Here is a 20441-nt window from a genome sequence, read left to right as displayed (position 1 = left end):
ATAAATTTGTATTAAACTGTTAGTCTGAAGTGTGAGATTAATTTTAATGAGAAAGATTTGACTTTTGGCTACTATTTTCAGGGCATTAACTGAACATAGGAAAGAAATAAGTAAGAGAGTAGAAAACTTGGTCACTCGGTTTAGCAGTTGTTCAGGTTGAAAAATAACAATGAAACCTCCAGGATCAAGAATTTCAAATGAGGCTGCTAGACAGAGAAGACAGACCAAATCAGCTTACCACTTGAACCATTTTGAGATATCTGGCATATCTTGGATCCTTGGCTACAGTTAAGATATTTTCTGCTGCTACTTCACTTTCCTGTGGTCCAGAGTCTTGTAAACTGTTCTGCTGTAGAGAGTATTGCGTGTAAATCTTTAGACAATTCACAAAAGGGGTCTATCATGTTACTTAAAAGGGATGTTTCTTTGTATAGTTCTAAAGCAATCAATATCAGAAAAAAAATCATATTTCTAAATTTAATTACCAATAATTTAATTATAAGATATATGCTTCCAAATATTTACAAATATTTAAATATGATTTCAGAGGAAGCTACACTTAATAACACTATATTGTTCCTTAAAAATGCAAATATATTTATGAAATTAAAAAATATTAGATTTGTTTGACTTGTCCCCAGGGTGCTGATAAAAATGATGAATTATAGGTGAACATATTATTTTAATAAAACTTCTAACAAAGCTTAATAAAACTAGTTTGATTTGTCTATTGTTCAACTGTAATGGGCAATGAGCTGATTTTCTAGGTATCTACATCTAAACAGATGGACTCCTCATTTACTAAGTAATCTTTTTCTAAGTGGATATGGTTATTCTAACCGATCAGAAAGCAATGCTTAGAGAATTTATGGAGGAAAATCCCACTTTTCAGTCAAAATGATCTGGTTTTGTATAGTGCAGCTACTGATGGAACTATTAATGGTAACATTCTCCATTAAGTGGGTAAGATGAAATAATAAATACTACTTACAGTGAAGAACACTGGGGAATGATCTTTTAGAGAAAATGCTTTTATCATGCAGCCGTTCCCACAGTCCGGAGTCCATGCTCCACCCTGCCCTCACTGCAGTGCAAAGCTAGGACTGTTTCTACATAGTTCTTGATTTTTCTACCAACCTGAATATTTAGAATACGTTTACTTTTGTGAATTCTCACTCATTATCTGTATATTAGCAGTAAAAGAAATTTCTTTAACAAGATGAAATCAATTTTATGTCTACATATCTATGCTGTATGTAGACAAATCAAGAAATGTCTTTAAATAGTCGTAGCTTAAAAAATATGAATGTGAATTATATATTAAGGTTTTTCCTCTAATTCAAATATAAATTTAATCTGTCAAAAACTCTGAAGCAAAAAAAACCTCAAAAATCCTTCAGGTTTCTACTGTTATATGACACCATTAGGAGTGTGTGTGTGTGTGTGTGTGTGTGTGTGTACTATTTACCTGTAAAATAAATAAATACAAAAGTCCAAAACATTTAATTAAATAAAAAATTCAAACAAGACCCAAGTATGTTTTGTAAAAATTACTAATAATAAACTCATACGATAGTACAACAGACTAAATGGTAATTACATACAGGCCCTCTGGATCTCAAAACTTAGCCGTTAATTTTTGCCTAATAATCAAGACCTCAACAAGGTTTAATTATGTCAGGTCTTACACCTTTGCTATTTGAATGACCCAACAAATTCCCTATCATATCTCTCAACTGTCCTTCATTTTATTCTCAGTCTGCACAACTGGATGTCCTATCGTGAGTAATGGTGAAATCTGAACCATGAAATTAAAGTTGCAGAAAAATCAGTATGCAAACCTTGGATCTTTGACTCATACATTGAGATTGCAAGGAATGGATGATTAAGAAAAAGTGCATGATCATCCTTTATCTGATAAGTGAGTTGACTGTAATGCTGATGAACTTCTTTATTAAGTAATACTTAACTCCAATTCAAAATATTTTACCAAAATATACCAAATAACAATGGAGAAGAAATCAGTTGATTTGAATATTGAGAACATGATAAACAGTTATTTTATTAAACTAACCAATACACAACTTTACCACACTTTTTAAACTCAGGAAGCCAAGAGAACTTCATAAATTCTCCAAATAAATTAATGTACATTTTAAAATAGAATTGCCAGAGATATATCAGGCTATTCTAAATTTTAGAAAATTGAGCTGTGATTACTCATAATCATTTTTTTTTGAGACCTTAAATAGACAGGTCAAATACAACTGCATAAGTTTTAAAAGACATATTAATTCATAATAACACCTGGAAAAGTATATATTCAAAGTTACACAGATACCACTTAAAAATATATAGAAACATACGACTGCTAGTATCTACTCTATTAGGGAGAGGGGAAACACTTTCTTAGTATTTCTTTTACACATTTTGTTTTAGAAAAACGGTGGTCCATATTTAATTGAAAGAACCTTGTAAAGTTAAACACCTGCATTTTCTCTCGTTATTATATATATTCCAATGGCCATTATAATGGAATTCCCTATATTAATTAAATGAATGTTAAACTTTCTAGTATCTAATTATTAAGTAAATGGTCATCTAATTCATCCTAGAAATCTATACTGTATCTAAATATATGTATACAGCCCCTCTTACAGTGCCTCATACCACATGGGCTCAATATGTTCAACAAGTTGACACAGGTGCTGGAGGAAGCTCAGCAGGTACAAGCCAGGGCTTTGGCACCCGATGTCTGGGTTAAAATTCCAGTTCTTACAATTACTGTTTGACCCTTAACAAGTTACTTATTCACTGTGCACCTTACTTGACACATCTGTAAAGTAGAAATAATCATACAGTATTTAATTTGTAGGGCTGTTTTGAGGATTAAATGAGTTAATTTATGGAAAGCACTTAGAAGTACGGTTTGCACCCTTTGCGTGTCAGTCGTTATCAAGGTCCACACAATAATGATCTAAAAAAAAATCTTCTGTAAAGTATCTCCAGGTACAAATGCAGAATTCCAAGTAGATAGGGAGTCTACTTGTTCAGCATTATTTGGTAGACCACCATTTTAGTGATGATTTTATTTTGGATTTTAATACTTCACCAAGATGCACTAGAGATTACTCAATCAATTTTTATTTATTGAAATAAAAAGTACATGAAATTCAAACTTATACAGAAAATAAATGGACATTAAGGCACAAAAAAACAAATCTAAAGTGTGACTCTTACTAGGTTGCAGATTTGAACAAATCAAATCCAAAAACACACTTTGTAGACAGTCGATATTTCTTAGGTCAGTATCTCTCAAATTCCAAGAACCTACAAACCACCCAGGGATCTTGTTATAATGTAGGTTCTGATTCAGGTAAGTCTGGGTGGAGCCTGAGATTTCTAACAAGCCCCCAGGTGATGCTTCTGGTCCCTGGAGCACACTCTGAGTAACAAGAGGTTAGATACTACCAGGGAATTACTGTCAATTATATTGCGTATGATGAAGGCATTGTGGGTATGCAAAAAGGCGACAGAACTTTACAGTGATGCTCCAGGAATGAAACAGGGGTGACATGACAGGAAGCCTGGGATTCACTACAGCAAGTCATAAAAATAAGATGAGGGCAATGGCCACAGAATCTTAACTGGTGAATCCAGGTAACAGGCCTTTGCATATCCATTGTACTATTCTATTTTCGTGTATGTTTTAAAGTTTTTATAATAAAACATTTGAAAAGTACCCTTCTTATATGAACTTAGAAAAACATTTTCATAGTGAACTTGAAGAAAATAGTTATATGCAAGGTTTTTTTCTAGTCCTGTATAGATTAAAGAAAATATAAACTTCAGGAAGCCCTTCAAAATAACAAAACAGCTGAGTTGTTGTTGTTTTTTTTTCAAACTTCATTTTCTATCTTAAGGCTTCAAAATGTTACTAGGCAAAGTTTTGCATTTTTATTTAACTTCTTCCATCAAATCTGCTGCTTAGGTCTATCTGGTTCGACCAGAAGATCTGCTCATGTTTCCCGGCAGTTAGACACTAACCTGTGATCGCTCTGAGGTGGCTTCAGAATGTGATTCATTGGTGGTGCTAGTGACACTGACAGGAGACACTTCAAACGTGACATCTTCTAGGCCTGGGATAGACGACAACTGAGAAAAGAAAAGTAATGTTGGTTTGTAAGGATAGTATCAAACACTGTTTACAGGTGTGCGCTTGGTTTCTTTGGTTATTCCTCACCCAAGGATATCTTTCCATTACTTTTTTTTTTTTTAGATGGAGTGGGAGTAAGGGGGAGAGGGAGGAACACTGATGTGAGAGAGACACATGCCTCCTGCATAACCCTGACTGGGGCTGGAGATCTAACCTGCAACCCAGGTAAGCGCCCTGGACTAGAATCGAACCCACGAGCCACAGGTCCAAGGGCTGATCTCTGACCACTAAGTCAAACCTGCCAGGGCCAGGTGTATGTTTTAAATAGATCTCATGTTTTTCAGCCTACACAAACAAGTTTATAAAATCTCATTTTTGGTGTTTGAAATTCTCCATGCCATAAACTACTTAAAAAGGGAAAGACATTCACAAATAAAAATAGTTTTGAACAGTTTCTTACAAATCTAATTTAGCTTATAACTATCCCCCCCACCCCCCCCCCCCGGAATTACTTTGAAAACATAAGAAATCCTAGTGTAAGAAATTAGAGCATGGGCTTTGGAGTCAAAGTGCCTGGGTTCATGTCACAAGCCATGTGACCTTGTATAAAAATCTCCTTAGGCCTCAATTTTCTCACCTGTACAATGGGGATAAAAAATTTTACTTCACAAAGATGTTGTAAAAACATTATTACTAAATATACTTTGTAAAAAAAAAAAAAAAGGTGCTTGGTAGCACATTTTAAGTATCAATTATTTGAGGAATGACAAAACTCAAATTTTTAAAAGATATATTTTTATTTATTTTTAAAAGGGTGCCAAGACATACTGTTGTTGTGGTTTTAATTTTTTATTTTTATTTTAAAGAAAGACAGGAAAGAGGAGGAGAGCAAGGGAGGGAGGAAGGGAGAGAGAGAGAGAGAGAGAGAGAGAGAGAGAGAGAGAGAGAGAGAGAAACGTTGAGTTGTTCCACTTATTTATGCATTCATTGGTTATTCTTGTATGTGCCCTAACTGGGGATCAAAGCCACAACCTTGGCGTATTGAGACGATGCTCTAAACAACTGACCTACCTGGCCAGGGCTGACAAAACTCTTGTCATCACATTTTAATGTCTGACACAGCTCACTCTTTTTCTCTTTCTTTAAACATTTATCACTGAATGTTACTGAAATGTGTTACTTTTCATGCACAAAAGACGGGCGTGCTGTCAGTGGTTAAGCATTTAATGTTGGAGTTGCATGGTCCATGCAAACCCTCTCTTCTGATTTCATCTCCATATCAATGATACACATTCGTCAGATGTTTGGCTAGTTTTTGAGATTAACTCTATGACCATGGAAATAAGTAAGGTTGACTTGTCCACATAGTAACTTAACTTGTGACCTTGGACTCTAACTCAAGAGTTCCCCAAACATTAAAACAAGACACATAATCATACTACAGAATAATGAAAACACCAACAGTAATAAGATCTGAAGCAGTGCTATTCATTGAGAACTGCTGACTGATGGCAGTACTTAGCACATGGCTAGGGCCCAGAGTTTCAAGTGGGTATGGCTGCCAGAATTTCTAGAACATGTTCAAGGCCAGGTATCCTAAATTTTCCAAGCTAAAGAAATATTCTGAGAGGAGTATAGTGGCTGAGGTCTATCGAAAGATGTAGAAAGAACAAATCAGTCATCCTAATCCTTACGCTAAAGATATCAGTCATTTTACTTCCTCATAAATATTTAATATTTTTTCAGAGTTCCTTTTTGATAAAAGGACAAAGTCACAAAAATATATTAGTGTTTCCATTACTTTATAAACAAAAAAACACACATAAAATCTGCAAGCTTTCAAATCAAAACACCCTTCTATTTTTGCTAGTTACCTTTTGTAATGTCTGACATCAAAATGGGTATTCTTCATTAGTATTTAACATATTTGCAAATAGAAAATAGCTGATATTTTCTCCAAATTTTACTCTGAAGACACGTCAAGTTTTACATAATTTTTACCGTGTTATAAAATGATTACTATTAAGATAAATGAAACATTTCCATCAAATGAAACAAACTATATAATAGCTCAGTTTGTTAACATGTTACTCGCATTATGTTTTTGACTAATATAATGAAAGAAATCTCAATCCATGTGTACATTTAAATAGACTCAGGTTCATAATGAGTATCTTTTCCTTTTTTAATTATAATGAATAAAAAAACCCCATAAATAAACAACACTGTATCACCTCAGGATGCAGAAGCTAAGTTTAATTCACTCCCAAATGCAAGTGTAATTGAGAAAGTTGATAAGAGTACAGCAAAGTTTATATTATAAATTATTCAGAAATACAAACCTTTGCATCTAAAATATTGAGAGTTGTTTCAATTTGTTGGATACGAAGAGAAAGGTCTGCCAGCTTCTGGAAAATATTAGAAACAAAAGAATAAAGTCTGATTAAAATATTCTGTTAAGGATAACAAAGGGCAGATTTGAAAATAATAAAAACTATGGTTTAAGTATTTGCCATTTTCTAATACACTACTCTCTTATTCACATGAAAAGGAATAGGAAGTAAAGTAGTCTATTATTTTCACTAGCATGCTTCACAGATAAGATTTTATTTTATAAAGTATAAAATTGTTTCACAGATAAGAAGTTACATTTTCAGCCTTATCAAACTCATTATGGGAACCACAATCGGTACTGGGATCAGAATGTAAAACCCTCCCAGGGCAGTTTTTGTTTATTGCTATACCCCAGTGCCCAGAGCAGCGCTTGATACTTAACAGGAGCCAATGACTATCTGTTGAAGAAAATCTTCACAGAAAACAAGAATAAAAATTAACACAAGTCCTGGCCGGTTTGGCTAAGTCCTGGCCAGTTTTGCTCAGTGGTTAGCGTGTCGGCCTGCGGTCCAGAGAGACCCGGGTTTGGTTTCTGCTAAGGGCACATATCTCGGTTGCGGTTTGTCCCAGGCCCTGGTTGGGTCGTGTGCGTGGCAACCACTCGATGTGTCCCTTTCACATTGATGTTTCTCTCTCTCTCTCCCTCCCTCCCACTCTATCTGAACAACAACAACAAAAAATTAACACAAGGCAGCCTGGAACAGTATCTGCCTTTTTTTTTTTTATTAATTAATTTTTGTTACAGATGTTTCTCCTTTTTCCCCCACTGATCCCCCCTCCACCTCCCTCCCTTTCCCCCAGTTTGTTGTCCATGTCCACTGTTCATGCATACATGCATATAAGTTCTGTGGTTTATCTCCCCCCCACCACCACCCTCTTTAGGGGATTGTCAGTCTGTACCCCACTTCCACGTCTCTGGGACTACCCCATTCCTCAGACTGTTATGTTCATTATATTCCACAAATAAGTGAGATCATATGAAACTTGTCTTTCTCTGTTTGGCTTGTTTCACTTAGGATGATACTTTCAAGGTCCCTCCATGTAGTCTCAAAGGATAAGAGATCTTTCTTTCTTACAGCTGCATAGTACTCCATTGTGTATATGTACCACAGCTTTTTTATCCATTTGTCTACTGATGGACACTTGGGCTGTTTCCAGATCTTATCTGTTGTAAATAGTGCTGCTACAAACATGGGGGTACATATATTCTTTCTGATTGGTGTTTTAGGCTTCTTAGGGTATATTCCTAGAAGCAGGATCACTGGGTCAAATGGCAGTTCAAGTTTTAATTTTTTGAGGTAACACCATATTGTTTTCCATAGTGGCTGCACCAGTCTGCATTCCCACCAGCAGTGCACTAGAGTCCCCTTTTCTCCAGTATCTACCTTTATACATTACTTAAACACATAAGTATATACAATTAGCCCTAAATTCAAACTTTTTAAGTTCGAAAAGTAAAAGGTGATGGAATTGAAAGGTGAGCAATTCACGTTGGAAAGAATTAAAACAAAGAAAAAAAAAAATCAGAGTTCTAAAAATGCAAAAGGGATCAATCTACCATCAAAATCCCAGATAAACTAGAACCAAGGGTTTACCGTGCTTTAGTTACTCTGTACAATTAAATTATCTACTGTCTATCTATCTATCTATCTATCTATCCATCCATCCATAATCTTTCATCACACAAAAGTAACATCATAAACTATGATCCATAAGAACATTTATTTAAAGTACTCTAGTCCTACTCATTATTATATTTATTGACATAACGCAAGAACAGTTGGACAGTTTACTAGTAGGCCAACAGGCAGCACTTTGACTGTTTTTTGCAATATTATCAAGGTATTGACTACCTCATAAACAGATTTTAACACCCCAAGAAATGGTCATTTTGCCCACATTTAGAAAGAGAAAAAACCTGAAAGCCACCCAGAGTAGTTAGTGTTTCTTCACAAGACACTTATTTTTAAGATGAGCGTCTTGGTATCTACTATATATAATTTATAAATATAACATCAGAATCTAGTTTTAATGGCATTCAAAGCTAAGTTTGACTGATTTCTAGGATGTGTTCACAGAAGGCTTTTATATAAATGTAATACAGGTTTATAAAATACCATATGGATGACTTCCTCTCCAAATTACAGGTGTTTTGCTGAAACGCATGAAAATTAAATTTTGGTCAATCTAATGAATCTTTTAATTCACTAGAGAAGCTTACTAATTGAAGAAATCCTACAGCAAATTAATTTGTAGACTGAATGACAATTTCTAACTTATGAAAGTAAATGAACACAAAAAAAGAAACAAAAAGATGAATTAAGAATTAATCTGTTTTAATATATTTTATATAAGTATGTATTTTAAGCCATAATCATCATTGTAAACATTTCAGCATTTGCTTTACATATCATTTGAAATCTCACACCAACTGTATGAAGTAGGAACTATTATTACAATTTTCAAGCTGGGAACACTAAGTGTTCAAACAAGTGAAAATATCTGAACTCAAAAACTGCAACTCCAGATACTATTTTTGAAAGAATTTTACATTGTTTTGAAAGAATTTTATACTGTTAAAACATGATGCCATAGGTGATGATGTGTCAACGTAGACCGTAACAAATCAGTTTTAACAAAAGCACCCTGCTGGTGGGGATGTTGATAGCAGGAAGATGGAATGAGTGGAGGCCAGGGATCAGGGAAAATATGGGAACTCAGTGCTTCCTGCTCAGTGTTGCTGCGAACCTAAAACAGCTCTAAAAAAATAGAATTTACTAATTTAAAAAAGGTGGAAAGTACTGAGTATGTCATAGATGTTTTTGTTACTCAAAGCTGATAAACAATCAATCCTTTTCTTACTAAGACAAAGATGCTACTGTGCTAAACACTAGGAATCAAATTTTTCTGATCAAATTTCCTAAAACAGATGCTGTTTATCTGGAATTATTTAAAAATTGCTATTAAATTCTTTTCAGGGTTAGATCATAAAATTAAACTGACCTTCAATGAGTACTCAATGATTCATATTTAAAAACTGGTATTAAATTTTTTTCAGGGGTAGATCATAAAACTAAATTATCCTTCAATGAGTAGTCAGTGATTCACACAGGACAAGCTAAGGGTTGAAACACAAGCCTTAGTGAAGAGGAAATAAGAATGAAAATGTTTACTTGGAAAATTACTTGTTGATAAGGAAGATTAGAGGCTTGGACAAAAAAGTTATACATATACCTCTATATTTGCGGGTTCTATATCCTCGGATTCAAACAACCAAGCATCAAAATATTAAGGAACTTGCCGGTTTGGCTCAGCGGTTAGAGCGTCGGCCTGCGGTACAGAGATACCCGGGTTCGGTTCCCGCTAAGGGCGCGTACCTCGGTTGCAGTTTGTCCCCGGCCCTGGTCGGTTGTGCGGGTGGCAGCCACTCGATGTGTTCCTTTCACATCGATGTTTCTCTCTCTCTCTCTGTTCCTCTCTCTCCCTCCCACTCTACCTGAACAAAAAATGGAAAAATGTCCTCGGGTGAGGATACAAAAAAAAAAAAAAATTAAGGAAAGAAGTTATACAGTTGCTGACATTTACCAACTACTTAGGACTCCTGTGGTTGTGTCTGTACTAAATATGTACCAACTTTGTTTTCTTGTCATTATTCCCTAAACAAGGTATTTTAAATAATCTACAGATGACTTAAAGTATACAGGAGAATGTGTGTAGGTTATATGCAAATACAGCATTTTACATAAGGGACTTTAGCATCACCAGACATCGGTATCTGTGCAGGTTCTGAAATCAATCCCAGTGGACACTGAGGGATGACTGTACTTTCTACAGCAATGATTCTCAATTTTTTAAAAATATAGATTTGTGTGGTATGTCAATCTTTGGCTTGCACACTCATTTTACCTACTGTTATCTACTTTATCAAAAGTTCATCAAAATGAAATGATCTTTTTAAAAAATTACCCTGGCTGGTTTGGCTCAGCGGTTAGAGCGTTGGCCTGCGGTCTGGAGAGACCCAGGTTCGGTTCCCGCTAAGGGCATGTACCTCGGCTGCAGTTTGTCCCCGGCCCTGGTTGGGTCGTGTGGGTGGCAACCACTCGATGTGTCCCTTTCATGTTGATGTTCCTCTTTCTCCCTCTTCCTCCCATTCTATCTGAACAAAATATCAAAAAATGTCCTCGGGTGAGGATATAAAATAAATAAATAAATAAATGAATAAAAATAAAACAAGATTACATAAATGATTTATTCATAAAAAACAATGATCTAAACATCAATATATTTTAATTTATAGTAATTTATCTAAACATCCTTGATATCTAATGTAATAATAACCATAATTGTGAATTACATTAGTTCCCCCTGATTTGTGGTTTTAGTTACCCATGGTCAACCATGGTCCGAAAATATTAAATGTAAAATTCGAGAAACAATGAATAAGTTTTAAATTGCATGTGGTTCTGAACTCCATGCTGAAATCTTGTGCTGTTCTTCCCAGGATGTGAATCGTCTCTTTCCCCAGGGTATCCCTGCTGGACAGGCTACCTGGCCATTAGTCAATTAGTGGCCATCTTGCTTGCCAGATCGACTGTTGCAGCATCTCAGTGCTTGTGTTCAAGTCATCTTTATTTCATTTATGTATCTTTTTATTTATTTTAGAGAGACAGAAAGGAAGAGGGAGAGAGAGAGAAAAACATCAATGAGACAGAACACCAACTGGGCGCCTCCTGCATGTCCCCCACGGGGATTTGGCCCACAACCTGGGCATGTGTCCTGACTGGGAATCGAACCAGCGACCTCTTGGTGCATGGGTCGACACTCAAGCACTGAGCCATACCGGCTGGGCCATCCTTATTTTATTTAAAATGACTCCAAAGTGCAAGAGTAGCAATGCTGGCAATTTGTATATGCCAAAGAGAAGCTATAAACTGCTTCCTCTGAGTGCAAAAGTATGTATGTATTAAAAAAAATGTAGGGTTCAGTACTATCCTGTTGTTTCAAGTATCCACTGGTATCCCTTGTGGATAAGAGGGGACCATTGTATAAACAAAGCCGAAAAAATTGTAATTAAATAAAAACCTTTAATTTCTCATAAAAATGTTCCACATCACTAATTAAGGAAATGCAAATGAAAACCACAATAAGGTATTACCACATACCTGTGAAAATGGCTACCATAAAAAAGACAAGAAACAAGAAGTGTTGGAGACAAGGAGGAAAAAAGGAAAACGTCATAAACTGTTGATGGGAATGTAAACTGGTGCAGCTATGAGAAACAGTATGGAGATTCCTTTAAAATTTAAGAATATAACTATCATATAATTTAGCAATTCCACGTCTGCTTATTTATCCAAAGAATATGAAAACACTAATTCAAAAAGATATATGCATCCCTGTGTTAACTGCAGCATTACTTACATTAGCCAAGATATGGATTAATTGGATGAATGGATAAAGAAGGTATGGCACATTTACACAATGGAATACTACTCAGCCATACAAAGATGAAATCTTGCCATAAGCAACAACACAGATGGACCTTGAAGGTATTACACTAAGTGAAATAAGTCAGACAGAAAGGCATATACAGTATAATTTCATTCATATGTGAAATGAAAAAACAAAAACAAACTTAGACAACAGACTAGTGGATAGGGAGGTGGGGGGAGGGCAAAATTTGTAAAGAGGATCAACTGTATAGTGAAGGATAGAAACCGGAGTTCTGGTAGTGAGCACGGTGTAGTATGTACAAATGTCTAACTACGATGTTGTACACCTGAACCATATGTAAAGTTGTAAACTAATGTTACCTCGATAAAAAATTAATTGGAAAAAGATCTGTGGTCCGACTGGTGTGGCTCAGTGGTTGAGCTTCAACCGATGAACCAAGAGGTCACTGGTTCGATTCCCGGTCAGGACACATGCCCAGGCTGTGGGTCTGATCCCCAGTTGGGGGCATGCAGGAGATGGCCAATCAATGTTCTCTCTCATTGATGTTTCTATCTCTCTCTCCCCCTCACTTCCTCTCTCTCTAATATCAATAAAGGAAACAAAGAAAGATCTATGATTTATATTGGTGAGTCATAGGTCCTAATACTACTGTGATTTTTGTTGATTAAAGTTAAAGAAAATGTAAATTTTAAGTTAGAGCTAAATAAAAATAAAAATACAGGTCCCCTCCCCCATCCAAGTTCATGTGCCCAAAGTTTAAAACCACTGTGTAAATGATTTTTTTTCAGAATCTGACCAACAAAGGCTTTTCCTCCTGGCTAGGGAAGATCTTTGTCGTGGATAAATCATGTTGCTATTTATTGTCCATAAAAGTATGATCCATCGTCTCATGAACTGGTTTTGAGTCAAAAATATTAAATGTTATCTGGATTACACAATTTAATATTTTAATAAAGGACATATTATTCCATCACAATTTTGAATTTTTTAAAGTATATAATTTGTTCCTTTTGTAATCCTAAATATTTTATTTTATACACTTAAAAACATTAGTTTTGTTTCACTAGACTGACAAAAGGGTCCATGGCACAATTAAGAACCTCTGCTTTTCATCCTGGCCAGTTTGGCTCAGCGGTTGGAGCATCGGCTTGCGGACCAGAGAGTCCCAGGTTCGGTTCCCGCTAGGGGCATGTACCAAAACAAAAATACAAAAAAAAAAAAACCCTCTGCTTTTCAAAGATAATTTGGCTTAATAATTCTTTTTGAGTCTGTTGCCATATAATTAATTATTCCTGTAACATATATAAATATATACTTTTTAGAAAGCCATCGTCACTCGACGAAGTATACCTGGCTTCATTTACAGGCTGCAGAAGTTCACTTCTAAGATGTTTATGCCTTCTGTATTTTCCTTCTACAACCTCAGACCACTATAAAACAGGCTTCTCAACCGTGACTCTACTGACATTTTGGTCTGGACAATTCTTGCTGTGAGGGGCTGTCCTATGCATTGTAGAATGTTTAGCAGAATCTCTAACCTCTACCCAGTAAATGCCACTAGCATTTCCCAGCTGTGACAACTAAAAATATTTTTAGACATTGCCAAATGTCTCCTGGTTGAGAACTACTGCTCGAAAGTGTAGATGACTGTGGATATAAATAATACAATCAGTGACAGTAACTGTCCTCACCTCACCTCTGAAAGTATTAACAGAGAGGAAATGGAAAAGTAACAGTGTTTCCCATACATGTAACCATCCTCTTATCTTTATAAGGACTTTAAACAAACCTGAACTATACTATCTTGTTTTAGAACAATAGGGGTATTTACAAGTTACCTGAAGTTTGTCAGGTAAGCGGAAAACTTCTTGATTTATTACCCACCAATATCTAAGGCAGTGCATTTTATTCAAGTGAAAAAGATGAGAAGGAAAATATGGAGTGAATAGTTAAACATGGAAACAAAATAAAATACTGTGGTTTTTTTCAGATTTGTAAAATATCTAGTTCTCTAAAAGACAAACAGTATTTTAAAATAATGGATCTCTTGGTATATCATACTGAACTGTACACATCCTAGAAGCCAGAAAGAAAAGCAGTTCCTTGTTTTATTAAGCTTCATGTGACACGTAAGCCCAGAAGTTGTAAAAGTTGTAAAAGCACTTGTAAACGTGTAGCAGTAAATAGGGTTTTAAGCAAAACATTATTTGGTTGAAGATTAAGTCCAATGGTGGGCTTAAAATTGGATGTAGAAGAAAACACTGTAAAGTTTTTTAGATTATGTGAGAATTCTCTGCACTTCTTCCTATACTTAAGATTAAAAACACACACACACACACACACACACACACACACATTTTAGAATATTAAAAAAAAAATGGTTAGAAACTCAGTATTCTAAGCAGGTTACAAGTCTGAGTCAAAATAACACATCTGTCTGCCCTGTTTATAGAGTGTCTCTGGCTTTAAAATTCATGATATGATTAAATTTTTGCTGAGTTTTATCTGCAATATGCATAGAACTTGCATTGTGCTCCCCTCCCCCATTTAACTTTGCATTCTCAATAAGATTTGGGGGATTAGGGCCAGAACAGCAATGCTTACTGGGTATTTGTAAAGGAAGAAGAAAGTAACTCTGTAACTTGGGTCTGTTTCAACTACATACTTTCCTTTCTCTGTCTTTTATCTTCTCTCCTACCCTGGTTCCAATCATTAGAGTTACAAAGTAGCCTGGTGTCCAGAAAGCTTTTAAAAATTCAAGCTCTTCACTTTACTCTCTATTTTATTATTATTATTATTATTTTATCCTCACTGGAGGATATTTTTGCATTTATCTTCAGACAGAGCGGGAGGGAGAGAGGGAGGAAGAGGAAGAAACATCGATGTGAGAGAGACACATCGACTGGCCGTTACCCACACAATCCTAACCTGGGCCGGGGAAAAACTGCAACAGAGGTACCTGCCCTTAGCAGGGACTGAGGGCCAACGCTCTAACCATTGAGCCAAACGGGCCAGGGCTCTCTTTTGTTTTTTAATCCACACTCAAAGAAATTTTCCCACTGATTCTTAGATAGAGTGGGAGGGGGGGAATGACAAGGAAGAGAAAGAGAGAGAGAGATTGATTGCCTCTGGCACCACTCTGATGGGGGGCGGGGGGTGGAATCAAACCTACACCAAGGTACATGTCCTAATGGGACTTGAACCTGAGACTCTTTGAAATTTAATTTCCAGTTACATTTAGCAGTAACGAAAGCTGTGAGAGTTTAGTTCAAACTAAACTTAGTTTTAGTTCAAACTAAGATTATGTGAAAAATAAAAACAACCAAAAGAACAGGTCATCCCCCCACCAAGTTCATTTCCACTTAAAAAAATATCAGCTGAGGTTCATTTTTTTGCAAAGGGAAAGAAACATGGTCGTTTGCTTCCTGTTTAAGATTTTACCTACAGAAGGACTACAGACCTAGTAGGTGCTATTAACAATTTACAACATAGTTCAGAAAACCACATTAATCTTAAATGTGGAAGAAAATGGCACTTTAGCCCTGGCCGGTTTGGCTCAGCGGTTAGAGCGTTGGCCTGTGGTCCTGAGAGACCCGGGTTCGGTTCCCGCTAAGGGTGCGTACCTCGGTTGCAGTTTGTCCCCGGCCCTGGTCGGTTGTGCGGGTGGCAGCCACTCGATGTGTCCCTTTCACATTGATGTTTCTCTCTCTTTCTCTGTTCCTCCCCCACCCCCACACACACACTCTACCTGAACAAAAAATGGAAAAATGTCCTCGGGTGAGGATAAAAAAAAATAAATAAAAAAAAAAGAAAGAAAATGGCACTTTAGCCCTGGCCGGTTTGGCTCAGCGCTTAGAGCGTCAGCCTGTGGTCCAGGGAGACCTGGATTCGGTTCCCATGTACCTCAGTTGCGGTTTGTCCCTGGCCCTGGTTGAGTCGTGTGCGTGGCAGCCACTCAATGTGTCCCTTTCACATCGCTATTTCTCTCTCTCTCTCTCTCTCTCTCTTCCTCTCTCTCCTTCCCACTCTATCTGAATAGAAAAAAACAAACAAAAAAAAAAACCAAAAAACAAAAAAAATGTCCTTGGGTGAGGATAAAAAAAAAAAGAAGAAGAAAATGGCACTTTATGTTTAAATAGATATATTACATCTACTAAAAAGACATTACATCAAATGGACATGGCATACCAAAGAAAAGACTACAAATCGAAAAAATAAATTTTGAAATAGTTATAAAGAGGATACCACAGTTTCTCACTTGAAAATGATGTAAATATATCTCTTATTTAGACCAAAAAGACCAGAAAGTACAATATGACAGAATAGAGACCTTTTGCTTTTTCCAGTTAACAGGTCAGAGTTGGAATCCCAGCTCTGCTACTTTCTAGCTGTGTGGGGGCAAATCAGAGCAGCTACTATAGCTATAAATACCATGCACTCAAATATATGTTGAATGAGTGAATGGATGACTAAGCAAATGATTTAAACCTCTCTACATCTTGGTTTCTGTATTTCTAAAAGAGAGAAAACTGGACCGCTCCCAAAAGGCTGGGCTGTGATGATTAAATACATGTAAAGCAGTTAGTACAAGGCCTAACACAGACTAAGCACACAATAAATATTAGTTATTGTCATCATACCAAGCAAACAGCCCACAATTATATCCAAACTGCTGAAATATGGATTGCAAAAAACGATTTACTGTTAACCTAGATTATCATCCATTAAGGAGGAAAAAGGGAATGAATAACATTTAAACTTTACGAGTTTTTTGGTCTAGTTTTTGTGTCTAGAGTTCAAGGAAGAACTAGGGAATACTGAAACTGTCAAAACGGCTGCGGGAAGTTCAGAGAGGAACAACAGGAAAGAAAAGAATGAATCATGAGGTTTTGATAATTCATAAGCAATCAGTAAACAAGAGATGGTTACTGTAAGTAGCACTCACTCCTCAGAGAGTGAAAATTGTCAGGCACTACAAAGGTGAGGGGCTATCCTTGGCCCAGAGCAGCTCAATCAAATTTGCTTCCATAGGTGTATTTGCTGTTCGGTGTTTTTAAATTTTTTTTTTCTTTTTATTGATTTGAGAGGGAGAGAGAGATAGTAACATCAATGAGAGAGAACATTGATCGACTGCCTCCTGCATGCCCCCCACTGGGGATTTGGCCCACAACCTGGGCATGTGCCCTGGCCAGGAATCAAACTGGCAGCCTCTTGGTGCATGGGTCGATGCTCAACCACTGAGCCACACCGGCCAGGTTCATTGTTTATTTTTTAACTGGTGATGAGAAGTATGGGGATGGAGTATTTGTTCCTCTGTGTTAAAAATCCTGGAATAGACCCTCTTCAGATACTTCACACTACCCTGGCATAAAAAAATGAGGGACTAAATCCTTGGCTTACTGCTTTTTAATCAGTCACTGCTATATCTCATTTAGAGAGGTAGCAGTGCAAGATAAACCTTAGGGAAGCAAACACCTACTCTCTGAGCCTTAGATAAAATACATTGAATTTAGCCCCTTAAGCTACCAATCACCATTTCACTTCCTTTCGTCTTAGAGAGGAGAAGAGGTTTTGATAACTAGACAAAAACAGCACCTGTAGTCTATAGGTGAAAATAGTTTTCCTGTCTCCATGCAATTTTCATCGATAGTAACACATTCAACAAAAACTCCACTTGCTAAGGCTATACCTTAAAGACACAGAATAAACTGAATACTGTTTATTTAATTGGCTCACCTGTGAATTATCTAATTTTACTCCATTCTTCTTTCTTTTTTTTCCAACTTTTATTAATTTATTTTTGTTACAGATGTTTCTCCTTTCCCACCTAGAGATAGCCTCTTCCTCATCTCGCACCCCCCCCCCCACCTTTCTCCTTTCTTAAATCCAATTTCAACCTGTTTTCCTCCATTCTCTCTCTCTCTTTTTTTTATCCTCACCCGAGGACATTTTTCCATTTTTTTGTTCAGACAGAGTGGGAGGGAGAGAGAGAGAAACATCGACATGAAAGGGACACATCGAGTGGTAGCCACCCGCACAACCCAACCAGGCCGGGGACAAACTGCAACCGAGATACGTGCCCTTAGCGGGAGCCGAACCCGAGTCTCTCCAGACCGCATGCTCTAACCGCTGAGCCAAACCGGCCAGGGCCTCCATTCTCTTTTTTGCCTTTATTTTTCAAAGACAGGGATCCCTGGATCTGGCACCTAATCCTAAAGTGAGTACTTAATCCTCACTTCACAAGTCGTTTATGTACAGATAGTATTTTTATTTCTTTAAATTTTTTTTTTAATCCTCACCAGAGGACATCTTTCCATTTTTCGTTCAGATAGAGTGTGGGGGGTGGGGGGTAGAGAGAGAGAAACATCAATGTGAAAGGGACACATCGAGTGGTTGCCACCCACACGACCCAACCAGGGCCGGGGACAAACTGCAACGGAGGTACATGCCCTTAGCGGGAACCGAACCGGGTCTCTCTGGACCGTAGGCCGACGCTCTAACCGCTGAGCCAAATTGGCCAGGGCAAAAAAATTTTTTTTTCTATGTTGATTTTTAGAGAAAGAGGGAGAGAGAGAGAGAAATAAAAAAAAACACCAATGAGGGAGACCACTGATTGGCCTCCTTCTGCATGCCCCTCACTGGGGATTGGGCCCACAACCTGGGCATGTGCCCTGATTGGGAATCGAACTGGCGACCTCTTGGTACACGGGTCAATGCTGAACCACTGAACCACACCAGCTGGGCTATTTTTATTTCCATAATAAGATTTGATGCCAGAATTATGTTTCTAGGCTACCTTCTTAACCATTTTTTGGATCAAGGAATGTAAAATAATTTTAATGTAAACTGAAACAATGTGGGACTACAAATGTAAATCTTTGGGGTAAGAGAAACAGCCCATTTGAAAATGAAAAATGCTTTCAACTGTGATATTTTGGAATTCCTTTTGTTCTCTTTAATCACAATAAGCCTTATGAAACTATTTCAAAGGCCTCTAGAAAATTCAGCAGATGTGGGGCACAGGATTGGTGGAACAGCATCAAAGAAGATTTAAAGTTTGTTAACATAATAATTGAGTGACAAGGTCATGGTATGGGAACAGACTGTAATTCTTGTTTTGCTTATTTGCTGCCTTCAAAAGGGCAGTGATTTCTAGGCTGCTCATGAAACCAGGATCACAGGACCTACCTCCTCACAAACTGTAGAGAAGCGGTTGAGGAACTGTACAGTGTGCACCACAAACTGGTTTAGAAATGCCACGGTTCTTTTCTGTTGAATAGCTGGCACCTGTGTTATGTACAAAAAAAAAAAAATTCATGATTCGTACAGCAGGAACGTACACTGTGCAACCCCTCTGACGCTAATAACAGCGGTGTGTGAAACCAGCCCCTTGAAGTCCTCTGAAGAGCCCTTGTTTTCCTAAACCGTGGGGGTGGGGTGTCCGAGGAAGGCAGAGGCTACAGAAAAGTTTGACTGGGCTCTGGAGTCACAAGTACGAACTTGCTGGTAAAGACAACACACGTTAACACACAAAAAACGCGGGGGCCGAGAAAAGTCGTAGGGTTGGAGGTCGCAACCGGCCCGTGTCGCCTGTGAGTCACCCTAGATCAGGCAGACTCGTGACACAGGAAGCGAAGGCTGGGAGAGGCACACTAACCCCTTACACAGCTCGGGAGGGACCCCCTTTGAAGGGGCACTGTGGGGCTCTCCCACCCGAGGCCGGCAAAAAGGAAGCCCGGGGTCAAGAACGGGGTGAGGCACGGGGAGATCGGGTCTCCCTGCAATCGGGCGTCCCTTCACCATCCTCCTCCCAGGTCACCGGAAGTCCAAGTCCTTCTACAAACCTTGGTCAGGTCTATGCCTGACCCCATGAGAGGAAGCCCATCCTCATCCATGTCCTCCGCGGGCGGGGGGACCCAGGGATCACCCACAAACCCTCCCCGACGTGGCCTGTCCAACCCCGTGACAGTGCTTGCACACTCCCAAGTCCCCGCCTCCCGAACCCTTCCCGCCGGAAGGAAGCGCCTTCGCTGGCCAATCACTCAGCGGTTTTCGGAGAGCCCGCCCCTCCCCCGCATGTCATTCTGGGATTGGTAGTTCGGGGTCCAGATTGTAACGTCAGATCAGGGGGCGCGAGGTGGAGCGAGGCTGTGGTTCTAGCAGGAAAATCTTAAAAACGTGGCAAAACGTGAAAGTAAAAAATTGCGTCCGATTGAGGTTATCTTTGCTTAGTCTTGTCTGTTATATAAGTAGCTGATTCGTTAATCAAATAGGTCATTCGTTAATCAAATATATGTTATATATATATATATATATATATATATATATATATATATATATCCCCCCGCCCCCAAAACACTACTAAACACCAGTTAGATACTCTGCTAGGCCCAGTGGGGAATACAAAGATTGGAGCACATTAAGCCTTCTGGGCTTT

General features: G+C 37.8%; 1 protein-coding gene across 2 annotated transcripts in view; it reads right to left on the bottom strand.

Annotated features, from left to right (window-relative positions):
- The window catches only part of WASHC3 (WASH complex subunit 3), a 47887-nt gene extending 27831 nt beyond the window's left edge, over positions 1–20056 (bottom strand). The window contains exons 1-5 of one of the 2 annotated variants that reach the window (XM_036251923.1): positions 19849–20056; positions 19193–19291; positions 6499–6564; positions 4048–4155; positions 239–346 (exon numbers count right to left, since the gene is read on the bottom strand). In XM_036251923.1, coding sequence (XP_036107816.1) covers positions 239–346; positions 4048–4155; positions 6499–6564; positions 19193–19291; positions 19849–19899 — 432 coding nt within the window. In that variant the 5' untranslated portion in view covers positions 19900–20056. Of the gene's footprint in view, positions 1–238; positions 350–4047; positions 4156–6498; positions 6565–19192; positions 19292–19848 lie in introns of both variants that reach the window. The other variant, XM_036251921.1, reaches the window with a different exon arrangement.
- Positions 20057–20441: the final 385 nt, after the last annotated feature.

This window comes from Molossus molossus, unplaced genomic scaffold (assembly GCF_014108415.1).
Source record: "Molossus molossus isolate mMolMol1 unplaced genomic scaffold, mMolMol1.p scaffold_m16_p_10, whole genome shotgun sequence".
NCBI lineage: Eukaryota > Metazoa > Chordata > Mammalia > Chiroptera > Molossidae > Molossus > Molossus molossus.
Note: the sequence above shows the minus strand (reverse complement) of the source record. Positions and strands in the feature narration are given on the sequence as shown.